Source organism: Symphodus melops, assembly GCF_947650265.1.
Source record: "Symphodus melops genome assembly, chromosome: 4".
In the NCBI taxonomy this organism is placed as follows: Eukaryota; Metazoa; Chordata; class Actinopteri; order Labriformes; family Labridae; genus Symphodus; species Symphodus melops.
In genome coordinates, this window is record NC_136694.1 from 4,763,668 (window position 1) to 4,779,013 (window position 15,346).

The 15,346-nt window shown below is 39.7% G+C and overlaps 2 protein-coding genes across 2 annotated transcripts in view; both read right to left on the reverse strand.

Moving 5' to 3' along the window:
• Positions 1-2,477: 2,477 nt before the first annotated feature.
• On the reverse strand, positions 2,478-5,427 carry LOC306822493 (serine/threonine-protein kinase pim-2-like). The gene is made up of 7 exons (XM_079341575.1): positions 5,120-5,427; positions 4,921-5,015; positions 4,785-4,832; positions 4,383-4,604; positions 3,349-3,523; positions 3,047-3,220; positions 2,478-2,930 (listed from the first exon to the last, which is right to left on the reverse strand). The coding sequence occupies exons 1-7, from the start codon at positions 5,388-5,390 to the stop codon at positions 2,839-2,841; spliced, it is 1,077 nt and encodes a 358-aa protein (XP_079197701.1). The 5' UTR covers positions 5,391-5,427; the 3' UTR covers positions 2,478-2,838.
• A 6,031-nt stretch (positions 5,428-11,458) lies between these two features.
• The window catches only part of hdac11 (histone deacetylase 11), a 32,312-nt gene continuing 28,424 nt past the window's right edge, over positions 11,459-15,346 (reverse strand). The window contains exon 11 of the mRNA XM_079341137.1: positions 11,459-14,708. Within this exon, the coding sequence (XP_079197263.1) occupies positions 14,466-14,708 (243 nt within the window). The 3' untranslated portion in view covers positions 11,459-14,465. The remainder of the gene's footprint in view (positions 14,709-15,346) is intronic.

Below are 15,346 nucleotides of genomic sequence, written 5' to 3' on the forward strand. Positions count from 1 at the left end.
TTTGGTCATTTCTGTACACATTACATATGGCCCGTCTTCTGCACCTCAGTAAATTGGAGAAGCATGATCATCACTCAGCCAATCAGAAGAGATCACCCTACGTCACTGATCCTGCTTTTGTGGCATTTGAACCAAATATGGTAACTTTGTCAATGTTTATTTTTCTAAATGAAATTGAACATTTTTAATTTTTTTTAACAGAAATAAAGTCAATAAAGTTAAAGTTCTGTTATGTCCCCCAATAACTCTCTGAGGTTGATTTTTTTGAATTTCAAAGTATTTCAATGAGTGCCCTATGAAGGGTTAGAATGAAGTGTTTTTCTTTCCACTTCAACGTTGCTAAATGTTGCTTAGTGCTGTTCCTGATGTATTACCAGTGAAAAGTCACACTCCATACTGAAGTGTGACTTTTCAGAAAGGGCAAGTACAACCTGCAGGTTGTCACAAGGCTCTATGAGAAGAAGTAGTTTATGAAGTCGTAAGGTTACAAGTTCTACTTTAAGCCTCCTTTAATAATTCAAACCTGATTTCTTCTTTAAATCCTTCTGTATTGTTTTTTCTATTTTGCACGAGTGTGTTTAGTTATCTGATCAATAATCAAAAGTATGTCCTTCACATACACAATAACAAATTCAATTAAACAAATCAACTTGATGTTTTACATAACATGTTGTGAGTTAATAAGTAGGAAAAGGAGCCAGGCAAGTAACTTAGAGCGGAGCTTTCTGAACACAGACAGTCTCTCCTCGAAGCTGTAAGCCCAGGAGGCAGCATGTTAGAGGTGGGAGGAACAGCCTCTTAGAGCTCAAGAAATATGTGTGTGTTTACACTACCCACCAATAGACTCCCTGTGCTTTAATACAAAGACATTATCCACTTAATGTCTTCGAAGGTGGTTGTTAAGTCCTTCTGATTAAATTCAAACCCAGAGGGAATAAAATACTAAACGATACCCAGGAGTGTGTAGGCAGCCTTCTCGCAATATGAACCTGACAAGGTGAGTGAAACAACTTAATATTCTCAGCGCATTGCAGAGGAGAAATGGCATAATCTATCATACATTAGGTAGTAAATAAAATTCCACTGTGAGGCATTCGCTGAATTGGAGGACAATAATGATAGAAAAATCCTTGCTCGTCATCCCAGGAGGTCTGTCTGCCACACAAACATCTCTCACTTCATATAGATAAGAGAGAGAGGTGCACCACTAACAGCATGGAGGGGACTGGGAGAACTCTGAGAGAAGAATTTTCTAGATTTAAGGTTGAATCTGCTGTCAGACATGTTATATAAGAGCTGAGATACAATCAAAACTGAGAGCAAATATCATTAACTACATTTTTCTCTTGCAGTCAGGGTCCGAATGAGGTTTATACTTCTGGGAATGGAGATACATTGTGTTGTATTTCTGTCAAGAGGGGTCTACAAGCCCACCAATTATTCCTTCCAAGCAGTTCTGATTTATAATACTGCCTCACTTACAAGGGGGGGGGGGGGGGGGGGGGCAAATCAGTCCTGCATTCTTTAATTAAGAGGAGGTGTCTATTTAACTTTTTTCCTTCATGACCGTTATTTTTTCATAATAACACAGTATAAAACAATGACAAGGGGGACAACACTATCAATAAAAGACAAATTAAAAATCCTCACAAACATGAGAAAAATAAAGCAGAACCAGACAAAAACTACAGTCACACATTTACATTTCAAAATAGACTGCATTAAAGAGTTTGTTTTTCTGCTGTCTACAGAGTATATTAAGTGTTTTTGGACCAAAGAGTTTGGAGGACTTTTTGAAATAAGTCCACTATAGAGAGTTCCCTGAGAACTACACACCATGCAGACTTTTTTTCTGTCTGCATTTGCACCACCATGGTGCTGGTCAATATGAACCTTAAAGGGAAGTTACTTATGCGACACCACTGAAAATATGTAACCCTGTGGTGGGAGCTGTGAGACTGCTGTGTGTGACTGAGTTTTAGAATAACACAAAGTTTGAAAGAATTGTCGATTCTTTTAAAAAAAAAAAATTCCCCCATTGTTGTTGATTTTTGAGAGTCTTATTATTTGCTAACATTAACAGTGGTATTTAAAATCGACGGTCGGCGATACTGGATTGGCTCTTGTGCTCGACCAATCATCATACACTGACCTCACTCAAATTCCCTCTTATGCTTGAAGAGTTTCCACTGTAAAGCAGGAGCAAAAAAAGGTTCTTATAAATGAGGTTGTCCAGATGGAAGGTCCTTAATTAAATCTCACCATTAAAGAACTTAACTGTGCCAGTTTCTAACTGGGATTTTGTGACCCATTTCCTACTGATACTGGAGAGATCCAATCAAAAAATAAAAGATGGGACAGAACATTTGGAATAATTTGATTGAATCGTTAATTTGTCCAAAATTACTAAATGCCCCTTGGTGCAGAATGGGACGTCATACATTTGAAACGTTTAACAGAAAGAGAAATGACAGATATTTTGATGTAAAAACACCCATGTGCTTTATTTAAATACATGTGGAAGAAAATGGCTCCCACTTTTCATTTCATCGGGACATTAATGTCCAATGTCCAAGACACACCAGGAGCCCAGCAGGTCACACTGCAGGCAGAGGTGAGGCGAGCAGCATGACAACAAAGTGAACAGGATCCATCATGACCTATTCCTCTTAAGTCTACTGAGGAGACATGATGATGGACATACTGGACATGATGATGGACATACTGGAGCTTTATTTTCTCTCCTCTGCTCTGTAGAGTTCACGTGTAATGCTGTCTTGACTTTGAAGGCTGGAGGGAGAGACTCTCCTCGTATGATTTAACATACTTCAACAGTGGTTACTTGAGGGCTTGGCTGTTCTTTAGCTCCTCCAGAGTGGCCCGCTCCATCGGGTCTCTTTTCAGGCACATGCGCAGCAAAGTCCTGCAGTCTGAAAACCAAGAGAGAAAGAAGCACATCAAGGTGTTAATATCCAATGGAGAAAAATACATACTGTCATTAATGAAACTTTGTAGGTGTTTCTGTGCTCTAAAGTGTGACTCTTACCTCTGGACAGCTTCTTGTTGATTTTAATTTCCTTGTTGATGAAGTCACTTGTGGTGAAACGCTCATGGCCAGGCAGTAGAGAATAGAACAGAGCGCCCAGCTGCCAAACAGTGGTTGGGCAGGCTTGGTACCTCTTATGGTCCAACCACTCTGGAGGGGCGTACATTTGGGTACCTAACACACACAAAAACAAAGATGGAGGTACACAAGAACGATGAGATCACTAAAAGCATAAATTAGATTATACACGTCATTATTTAAAAGACTGAAAATGAGAAATGAGCGGAAACAAGAGGTCATACCGCTGAAACGGTCAAATGTCTCTGTGGAAAAGCTGCCACAGCCAAAGTCTATCAGGCGCACTGTTGTTGCATCAAACTCAGACTGAATCAGGACATTTTCTGGCTTAATGTCCCGGTGAAAGATGTTCTTCGAGTGCAAATCGATGGCTCCATCCACCAGCTGCCTCAAGATATCCTGAAATGAAAAGAGACAACATAGGTTGACATCTGAATGTTTTATATGGACACTTAAACGACACTTAATTTAAATTATAAACCAATAAATGAGCTTTTTGTGAGTTCATGTAACTTATGTCCACAAGACCAAAGCTCTGGTGAAATCAGCATTTATTACTTCTAACTTCTTTTCACTCAAATGTAAACTTTATTGGTTCCCTTCATTGATTGAATCACTAAAGGACACAGAGGAACTCTTGGCTAACTTCTTGGAGTTGAGGTTGAATTTTTGCACTGGTAATAATGAATTGTATTCAAACCATTTTGAAAATGCCAACTTATGAGAAGGACAGACAGTAGAAGTGAACGTCTCCAGACGTGCTTATGACGCTCTATGCTAGTTAGCATGTTCGTCCCCCGTGTCCACCTAGCGTTTTTTTCCGAGTGCTATTGTTCTTTTTTCAATTGTTTTCAATGAGGAGAGAGCGCTTTCAGCAGAAAGCAGCCGCCTGTATAAAAAGAGCAGCGCCCAGCTTCTTTCTTCCCGCTCCAACTTTTATGTCAAGTTGAATTTCAGAAAGGCGCTGTTGATGTCTCGACACACAAATGCTTCATGAAAGTCTTCCTGTGGATTCAAACAGCTCTTTTCTGAACGGTTAAAACGCTAGGTGGACAAGAGGACACGAAAATACGTCTGGTGTAAACTAGCAGCACTGCATGCAACTGTGAATTCATGTCTTTGTACTTCTTCCTCTTGTAACCAGGATTTATAATGTGCATGTTAATGTTAACAAACTAACTTAAAGAGTGAGATACAACTTCCTAGCTGGAGTTTGAACTGGACCGAATACTCAAATTTCTTCGCTCAGAATTCATACCTTTGCCTCACGCTCATCCAGGGATCCACCGCTAGCTTTAAGATACCGTCGGAGGTCCTTGCAGGGATCAGGTTTTTCCATAACCAGAATCAACTCGTGGTCCAGAGTGTACCAGTCCAGAAGTGACACTGCAGTGGACTGTCCAACTTCTCCTGGAGGACCTGCAGCTTTAAGCATGAGGGCCACCTCCAAAATGATTTCATACGTCTTTCCATTGCACATCTAATGAAAAGAATGGAAAGATGTTAAGCCTGCTATCTGCCCCAACATCTTTGAGAATAGTAAGGAAGGACATTATTAATTCAAAGCAGATGAGAGTTGATGTGAACAGTACTGGGGCATGTAATTAGTATTTCAAAGTTAGGTTTTTGGTTGCTGTTCATTACAGATCAAATTACTCACCACTTGCTGACGTTTTACTTTCTTTTGATCGATGTGTTTAATGGCAACCTGCAAGACAGAGATCATCGTTGTTAGTTTACTTTCCAAAGATCAGTGAGAAGGTTTGAACGTTAGAGAAAGCGTTTGTGTGACTTACTGGGAACTGGTCTGATTTACGGATGCCACTGTACACAAAGCCGAAGCCTCCTTTGCCGATTGGAGCGATCTCTTTGTATTTGAACTTAAAATTGGCTAAAAAAAAAAGCAAAACAAAAATACATAATCTTAACATCTAAAAACTTTCTATTTTTGTACATGTATTGTTTAAATTAATATATTTAATTGGTTTAACATACCTCTGCTTGAGTTCCCTGAGGAGGACATCTTGCAGAGATCTTCTGTCAAGATGCTCTTGGGTGTCGGGCTGTCAGCGCTGGACTCAGAAGAGCTGGAAGCTCTTGATATAGTGAAGTAGGCTGAAATGCAGCTGCTCGTCGTGTGGCTGCACTTCCTCTTACTCTCTGGGGTTTCACCTTCATCACTGGCCTTTCTCTTACCCCAATAGATACTGACATCCTCCATCGATTCACCACTGTATTTAAAGAGGTTGTTGAGGAAACAACCCATTTGTTTATGGAGAACCTGCCCATCCACTGAAGCCCTCTTCTTGATGCAAGGGTCAGTAGGGTTGGTCATTTTGCCTCCTCGATGAATCTTTTTTTTGGGTGCAACATCAGTTTCCAGCCTTTTTTTCTTCCTTGAATTGAGATTTGTCTCCATGTTGACGACTGAAAATAAGGACAACCCAACAAACGTCATGCGTTGTTCTTAAATCGCTGTTCACACATAAATTTAAAAAAAAAAAGAATAAGGAACTGTGTGTTAAAATGTAGAGATTTTTCATTATTTGAAAATGTAGTTTAGGCACCACTTCTAGTTTTAAAGTACATTTATCAGTTGAATCAAGTCACAGTATAGGATACCATGAAATATAAGTTATTTTAAGAAAGCAAATCAACATAACTCCTCACACTTACTTTGGTTTTCTCCAGAGGCCAGAGACGTGAAGTCTTGAGGAAGTCCAGGAAAAAATCAAACTGTTGTACTTTCACAAACGATGATATGAAGTTTTGAAAACCTTCGGATACCTGCTGCGAGTCTGATACGATATGTGCTGATACTGAGCGTGTACAGATACAGTGAGTGTGTCTTCAGTCTGAACTCAAAGACTCCAGAATGAGATGACACACTGTGACACAACACAATGGTGAAAACTCCAGAATCAAGATTATTTAAATGAGCATCCTGGAGTTCCATCCTGACAAGATTTGTTTACTTTCAAAATGGTGATCGAGTTTATTCAATGAAGGAGTTTGTGACTCCTTACGGTGCTCTCCTATCCTTTGAGACATTTGGTTTAGAAGTGCAGGTTTGTCCAAAAACAGATGTGTTTCTTGTCACTACAGAGTTATTAAACACATAGTCTCCAAGATGCAATGGTTTAAATAAAAGTGACAAATCATGGAATAATTAATCATACCTGGTAATGGGCTGGCCCACCATTTTCCAGAAGTGGTGTGATTTATAGAAAACGTTTCGGCTGGTATGAAGACATTTGTAAATCTTACATTTAACAAAACAAAACAAGTGGTTCAGGTCTTTGGGCCTTTAACATGACAGGTAGCCTTGGTTATCAAAGATTTGTAAATGCATATATACACACACATGTTGTGATGCCATATATGTTTGCTAAATCTTGTTCTTGTTTAGTGGAGTTGATACGTTCCTTATAGATTGACGTATTAGTAATTCCATGTTAATCCGCTAAATCACAGAGGCTTATTTTGGACTTTGGTACTCAAAAATGATCTTGAACTGTAAGAAGTGTACAAACTATGATTTAATACCATCATTCCTCTTCATTGGAAAGCAATTTTCTTGAAATTTGAAGATTTTTGTTTCAGTGTCATTCGTCACCAGCAACATTTCCAAGAGTTTTAAGTGAATAGAACATAATATATCAGTGCAGTTGAGTGGCCTTGGTCTGACTAAGGTGCCTATAGGTAGGTGAGACAAAAAAATCAGCACATTTTATGTCCTTCAAAGTATGTTAGAGCAGCGGCATACAGATCAACAACGGACCAGTTTCAGCACAAGGCCTTCATCCGCGCTGACGTCAGACATTCAGACTGCTGACTTCAGTGTGCGCCTGAAGAACTGTATTCCTGTGAAGTGTGCTCTTAATTTGCAACTTTGAGCCTAAAACCAAGAGTCTGACATACATGGTGAATTGTAAAAGTCAGTACAGTCCCTTGGATGTTCATTTTATCTGGGGCCAGAAGTGCTTCAGTGTCTCGTAGGTCAGAGGAGGAGAAGATCATTTCAGTTTACCGTGTTAGTGCTTCAGCCCTCTAAAAGAACTGACATCATCCATAAAAATGCAAAAAAAAACAGCCCAACACCGTCAGAGAAAAAGATGCAACCTTGTTAAAGGTTTGATCAAATGAGAAGGAGTCACATTGAATCTAAGTCCACCTTATTCTCACACATTCAGATTTGATTTTTTGTCAAAGTCTTGATATCAACCCCAACAAAGAGACACTTTCGGGTCTTAATCGTGAGGCCCAGCCAGGAAATCACTTTAATCCCGAGTTCTCATTCATTTAAACTTCTATTGAAATTACCTTTGCATGAAAAGGACTTTGTTATATAAAACCTGAGATCAGATCAGGAGTTGAAACCATCGGTTCACTGCTCTCTAAAGATCCCATTTTTATCTGACAGGGATGAAAACAATGGGAAAGAATATGTGGAAGATGGATGACATAAACAACCGTCCCCTTTAAGTGTTTGTCATTGAATACATTTCCCATTCAGCTGTGGCACTGAATCAAATCCAGACCTCACATTATGCTAAGCCTGCCAGTAAGCGCCGACTTAGTTTAAACACCTGGGCACATCAATATATGACAATCGAATATCCATTCAGCCTACATTGAACCTCCATTCAGCCGCTTTGCTCCATTTATTCAACAGCAAAGCTGAGAGCCCACATGTTGCTTAGTGACTTTTTTAATGATGATATTGGAGAGGGCTGTGTTTGTTGGGAGATAATATTCACCACCAAAACTCATAACCAGAAGAGCTCTAGGTTATATTATGTTATAAATAAAACAAGGTAAGGCACAAAACAGTTGAAGTCAAATTGACCACACCAAGATTACAAGTATCCTAAAGATCTGTTGTCTGATTGGGTGACAAGGATGGATCAAAGACTGCTGTGAACAAAACAAAAAATCTTCAGTCTACGACTCCATTTCTTACATTGTGCTCATCCAATCTTAAAAGAGCAATTTAGCCTTTCACCTGCATGATGCTGGGGGACTAACAGGACGCAGACTGAGGAATGACGAATGACAGCCGTGCACCAAATGACTTCTCAAGCGAGTTCACTCTCCCGAACACATTTTGAACGTTAGACTATAACGTCGCACACTCCTGAACTTTCATCTTACCATGTCAGATAGTTTTAAACCTCAGTCAGAAAGTTGTTAATTTCTGTTACTTGTATATCATATTCAACTTTTCACTTTTATCACGTGGCTTTACTTTCAGTTTGCTTCAGTTTCAGTTTGGTCAGTGTTCTCTCTCCAGCACTTAAGAGGAGGCAGCATTTGTTGTTTTATCAGTTTTTCTACCAATTGAAGAATTATAATAATTGTTCATTCCATATAAGACCACATTTATTGGTCTGATATTTCATTATAAATCTAAATCTATAATGTGTTGTGAGGTGAAGAAAAGGAGGATGTTTTTTGGGGGAGACATTTTTGGATAATCCACTTCTACTCGTATGCTATTTCTTGCAAACTGTGGGCCTATCATTAAACATTAAATGATGAGAGTTTGAAGAAGGTTATATCTGAGTGGTAAAGTAGGCCAGATAGAGCAAAAGAGACAGATCAAGCAGAACTAAGGGAGAGGAAATAGGGAGCTAATTGGGACATATTAGCAATCAAGAGTTAAGTGGAATAAAGGGTTAAAATTAGGGAGAGACTCCCTCTCGAATTGTAAGTGTTTGAAGGCCTGCTGATCTTTGTCTAGTAGCTACTAATGCCAACATAGCTAACATTATATAGCCTGATTGACTGTGGACTACCATACTAAGGCTACAGCGTTGTAGTCATGTAAACTGTAACAGCGAAAGATAAAACAAGGTGATTGTTTTGAACATATCTTTCGTTCAATGCCAGATTCCAGAATTCTAAAAGTTTTCCTAATTTCTGTCTTATTCTTCCGATGTTTTTTTAGACAAAAACAGTGTCAAAAGCGCAATGTTCACCCAACCTAAAGCTGCCAGGTTAAAGTGTGATTCTGGACGCTTTTTATTTCACTTTGGTGGGTTCGTCTGCAGAGACGTGAAAACATCTCAATCGAAGCGGCCAGACAGAAAACAGTCGACGGTCTCGGCGTCTGTCCAGCTGAGCTCTGAAGCGGTTCATTTGAGGTAAGACCTCAACAAGGAGTCAGGCACGCAGCCAAGGAATCCTGATTAATGAAGCTCAGTGCAAGGTTTCTCTGTCTCTCCAGCACAGACATGAGCTGCTTCAAATGATGTTGTCATGATAAATTTTCTTAATCTGTCTGTCTCTCTGTGGGTGGACACGACCTGTACAAAAACAAATATATCCCTCCATCACGGAGGTTGTATTACATCCCAGGGCTCCTATGAATAACTTTAATACAGAACATGTGTTGTAATAAAATATCCCTAATACATTTAATCTGTTATTAATGACTTCATCAGTTCTCTGGCATATACCAGGGTGATTACTGAAGAGCGAAAGTCGATTAAAGGAATTCCTGGTTTAAGCTTTTAACTCAATTTATTACATATGTTCAAAAGCATCTTTTCAACAAAGCCTCCACGTCTTTGGTTGTTGGGGTGCAACGCATGCCTTTCATTCTAAATGTAGAATTTAGAGGTCCTCTTGATCCAAGTCAGACAATGATTGGATGTTTAAATGGGGGAAATTATAGTTGGAAATTAAAGCAGCATTTTACCTTTTTGTTAACTAATTAGCATTTGGAGAGCTTCGAAAACATTGATCCCAGTGGTCTCTGCAATCATAGAACTCTGTGCTTGTGAAAAAACAACAACCCATAATTGAGACAGAAAGCTACCATTAAACACTCATTAAAGTCAGAATTGTTAATAGTTTTCAAATGATAAATGGACTGTACTTGTGTCGCGCTTTAATAGTCTTCTGACCACTCAAAATGCATTTACACTTTGCGTCACGTTTACCTATTAAAACACTAACAGCAGAGAAAGCTGTGTATTAACTAATCTCATTCATACCCATTCAAACCTGACGGTGATGCCACTTTGAACGATTTGGGATTCAGCATCTCGCCTAATGACAACGTGAAGTCCCCCAAATGAAGATCCTGAGGCAGTCGCCTCGAGTGCACAGCTTGAAGAATGCTGTTGAATGTAGCCCCTCATATGATGTTTAACATAAGTGTACTGCCATATTGTCAACATCCTAGCCCTGACCTGCTCACGTTTACTACTTCCTCTCTCACAACCCTCTGCCGACCCTGATAACACCGAGTGAGACGACAGAGTGAACTGAACTCTCTTCCCTCCCCTCTGCCCCCATGAACACTGAACATTGGAACCTCCTCCTGTTTGAACATTGAAACAGAACCCTGGTCACTTATTGCACATTGCACGCATGCACAAGTTTCACTTTTCTTATAATCTTGTTTTATACTCCATTTTATTTAACTTAGTACTTTTGCACATTTAGGTTTATTAATGTAAATATTATTTATCTTTTTACCTTGTTTTATTTTATTTACCCTTTTATCTACATTGCACCGTGGGGAGGGGGGAAACGTAATTTCGATTTCACTGTATGTCTGACATATTTTGGAATTGACAAATAAAGAACCTTGAACCTTGAACCTTGAGTGCTCAGGTGGAGCTCTAACTATGGACGCAGGGTCAGAAAGCCTCTGCAGCGTTTAGTAACATGATGTAGACTACATTTCTCTTATCATGACCGTTGTGTCTGATGCCACTTTATTCCTGTATGTTACACAGACACTAAGTCAGCAGTGTGTGATGGAGGAAAATCACCCAGGGGAGAGTCACCTTGTTATGTGGTAAAAGATATCTCAACTCATTTAAGTCTAGGACTAATATGGGTTGGGTTTAAGAGAGGCTGCATGAACTTCATTAAAAGGTTCAAGTATGTTCTGCTGCTCCAGACGGATACTTTTTAAGGTAGCTGTCGGCAAATTGTTCTTTTGATGGAAAAGGTTGCCAACTCTCATTCTAGGCAAACAGTTAAAACTGTCACAATACTCATTATACTCGAACTCATTATGAAGCCACAATCATTTTGAATCAAAAATAGATTTTGAAACAAATCATGACCCCAAGAGTCAAAATCGAATCAACTCATCAGACACCCAAAGACTCCCAGCTCGATTACAGAGTCACTAAGACTACAGATTTTCATCAAATCTCATATGAGATAGGACATGCAGGCAACGGAAAAGTGAAGCTGGATAACAAAGCAGTCACTCACTCATCAACCAGGATTTACCAAATGTATTCTAGTTTTTGTACAGAGAAGCAGAAGAAATTCAAAGATTTTTTCCAAAAAAAAGCGAAACAGTCCTTTTTGGTTGTTTTGGATTTATTCAAGATCATCATGAAAGCATAGAAGTTGTTCTCAATATTAGTGTAACAACATACAGTGAGTACAGCTGTTAAGACTTGAGGATTTCTTTTGGCACACAACATTCAATCAGCTACATGTGACTAGAACGCAGGCTGACAGAAATGATGATAGAAGAGAGGGACAATACGTGATAAACTCAAAGTTCTAATTAAAGGTAGACAGCGTCAAACCTTCAGCCACATTTAAAACAGCACACCAGATCAAAAGCTTGAGCTAATTAAGGCTGCCATTATTAATATGGTCCGCCTTTCACAGTTTCATTACGAGTGCGTCCAAACAGCTCCCTGGATGAGCACCAGCACACGGCGTTTCATGTTGTTCAAAGATCCCTTTAAAACGTCACCAGTCTGTACTCACCTCCTCACTTATCAACGACTCTTCCTGGAGAGTCAAGCCAGAGCAGTGGAATATAATGAGCATGAAAAACCATTACAAAGTCAATGCAGCTGCACCTGCCAGCTGCAACGTCAGGTCCACTCAGCCGCAGAACATGTATAAATCAATGGATGACGCGGAGTCCACCGAGGAGGAGGAGGTTGTATCATTAAAAGTTCTCTTTAGCCACAGCCACTTTAACTTCTCTTTTCATTTGGTCATCAGCTTTGTTGCGTCTAACTTTTCTCCCTGAGCCTTCTAAACACTTCAACAAACACTAAAGGAGGCGCTGCATCAGAGCTGAATTTCACTACTGAGCCAATGAGCTTCAGGAATCTGAATCTCCTACAGCCAAACTCAAAGAACAGCAGGACTTCAAGGAGCATCAAACTACAGGTTGAATCTACGTATTTCAGTTTAGCCAGAACTTCCACTTTGAGGCATATTCACTGTTATCTTTGCTGAAACATGGTATAGTCAGAGGTTTAACTTTAAAGGGATAAAACAACACATCATTTGTATCCTAATAATATTTGTCCATGTATGCGTCCTTTAAATTAAGCCCTGTTTTATTACCCGCTTGATAATGAAACTCGATTCATAGTTTTCAGTCATGTGACTGGCACCGAGGCCTGGGGGGGGGGGGAGGAGAGAGCTTCAGAAAGCTTGCGGCACAGACTCAAGTTGTAGGCACTTGTATAAAATCTGTGAAGTCCTTGCTAGAAATATATCCTGTCATAAGAGCACACGACTGGAGTGAGCGTCAGCCTGACTCTCTTGTTACCTTTTGGGGTGTCCTGGCTGTGATGACACGGCCTGTTTCTGTTCCTCTGGCGCAGTAAAGATTTAAATATTTAACAGATGGTGGCCAGCCAGCGTGTGATCATGCACAATGTAACATATAACGCTATCGTGCTGTTAGGACACATTGTCACACTGCTGCCACAATGAAAGCTTTAAGTAGTTGTTAGCTGAGATCATCCTGAGCGCTACAGCAAAAATACACTGCAGAAGTCCAACTCAGGCTGGTCTTCTTGTCGGTTAGTGAATCCAATTGAACTAAAAAAAAAAATTAAAAAAAATAAAGATTCTTTGAAAATTCCTAAATTGTTGAATGCTTAAAACATGTAGGTGTCAACTGAGCAGTGCAGCAGTGGGAAGAATTTCTCACCTGCCAGGTGGGCGGTGCCATAAGTGAGTGACATCACATGAAAAGTATGAATTGCTCGTTTGAGTCATTTAGCCTGAAATCTGGTGCAACTCCATCAGGATCCAGGTAACTTCATTCTGACCATGATACTATGTTAGTAAGCTTTAGCAAAGTTCTTGGTTTTACTGTTTGGAAAAAAAAAAAAAAAAGACAGAACCATGGAAGCTGTACATTTCAACCTAAACGTTTGGCACCAACATGTAAAAGAACTTTCTTAAGCTTGACATGGCTTAAGGATAGAAGAACCTGAACGGATCATTTAGATTTCCCAGACACAGACACGGCCCGAGAATGTCTCTATTACATTTAAACAGTTTAAGTTAGATCTACGGACAACAGGCACACTACAACAAGTACAACGATTTTCAGGAGACTGGGAGTGTTAACGTGCTATCACGATTTACCAGTTAAAGTGCAGATGTTTTTTTTTTAGTGTTTTAAAGTTGTTCACATTGAAGGTGGTTTCACATAAGGGACTCGGGCCTGGATCCAAGTACACTTGACCCCAAATTTTGGTTCATTTGGTCAGTGCCAACACAAGCACACCGCCCGCTCAGGGTCAAAGGGTTCAACTGTGAAAACGCTCTTCAAAAGTCACGTTAGTCCGTACAACAAAACCATCCAGAGTGTCATGTAAACGTGAACTGCACAAATACAGTCAATTAGAAGGAAACATATTAATCATTTTGATTAATGACATACAATTAACTGTATTAAATGATTACAATATGTTGAAGTGCAAACATCAGAATCAAAGTCAAACTAAATGTTAAGAAGGAAAAGTTTCACAAGGTTGAAACGCACCATTAGATTATATTTGACACTTCCAGCTTTAATGTCATCTTATCTTGTGTTTCTTCTTTAAAACAGGAGGATAATTCATTTACTGCCCATGTATCTGTTAGAATATCAAACCTCTTTACTATTTTATGAACTACTAATAGATCAAATTGCCCACAGATGACATAATTACATTTCCTGAGATGAAGAATACCTCTCTAAAACACTGCCCGATTTAATGCATTAAACATAAAAACCATTATTCTTCTTTGAATGAATATTTAAACAAAACCATTTGTGGTATCTAAGAGCTTCCGAAATTGATGGCAGTCAGGAGAATTTGATTTTGTGTCGGATATTCTCTTTCAGTAAGAGCCAACCACATCAAAAAAGAAAAAATATTTCAAAAATATCTTTTTTTGTTGTTGTTGCTTCTGTGCAAATAAGCTTTGGCCAACCATCTTTTCATTCACTTTAAATGAGCACATTTCTGTGTGGCTGCAGTAACCTTCGAGTTAAATGGTCAGTGTGCAAGAAAAAGTTACTGTAAAGCCTTTAAACACCTGTCATGTGGATGACTCACACAGCTGTGAATCTGGAGCCTACAGATCCAGAGCTGCACATCGTGCTGGTCACCAGTGATGACGATCCCTCTGCCTCCAGAGCCTCTGCTCCTATCAGGCCCTGCTGGTGCAAGTTCAGTATGGAGTCGGCGATGATACGCGCCGTTTTCTTCTGGTATCCCCCTGATGTCACCATGAGTATTGGGACGCCTCGTCGCCTCGCGGCTCTGAACACGATCTCATCTCTCTTTACAATTCCCTGGAAGGACAGGAGGAAAGAAAAGCTGCTCTGTTAGTTTATCCAAAGCCTACAATGGTTGCAATTTCTCTGAATTCTGTCGAGCTACAGGCTAACATTCCTATCTATGCTCCCTTCCTCCCCCCTGAGAATTGATGGAGGTCTTAAGGCGGCCATATCTCACGACTCCACTATGCAGCACCAGGTCCTTTAGGGTGACACACATGGGGGAAAAGACACACACACACACACACACACACACACACACACACACACACACACACACAGGAGGGGGAACAGCTTGTGTGAAAACTCTCATTCATTATGGAGCTATTTGTAACACAAGGAGCGGTTTTAATCTTTATTAGCCATGACAGGAACACATGTTCAAACAGAACTTTAAGTAACAAAAATGAAAGCCGGACTAACCAAGCATTTCTTTTGCTTTTTCTTTTAAATTCAATTATATTCCACTCATAAGGCCATCTCTGCAGCAAATCAGAGCCCAGTCCTCACACAGTCCCTTATTTGCAGTAATCACTTTCTGGGATTTGTCAGATCACTTCTCTGCACACAGGAAGCAATAAATCTGAGTTTGGCTCATCAGATCGGCTCTCAGTGTGATTCCAAATCTCCTGACAAATAAGTTTCATGTAGTT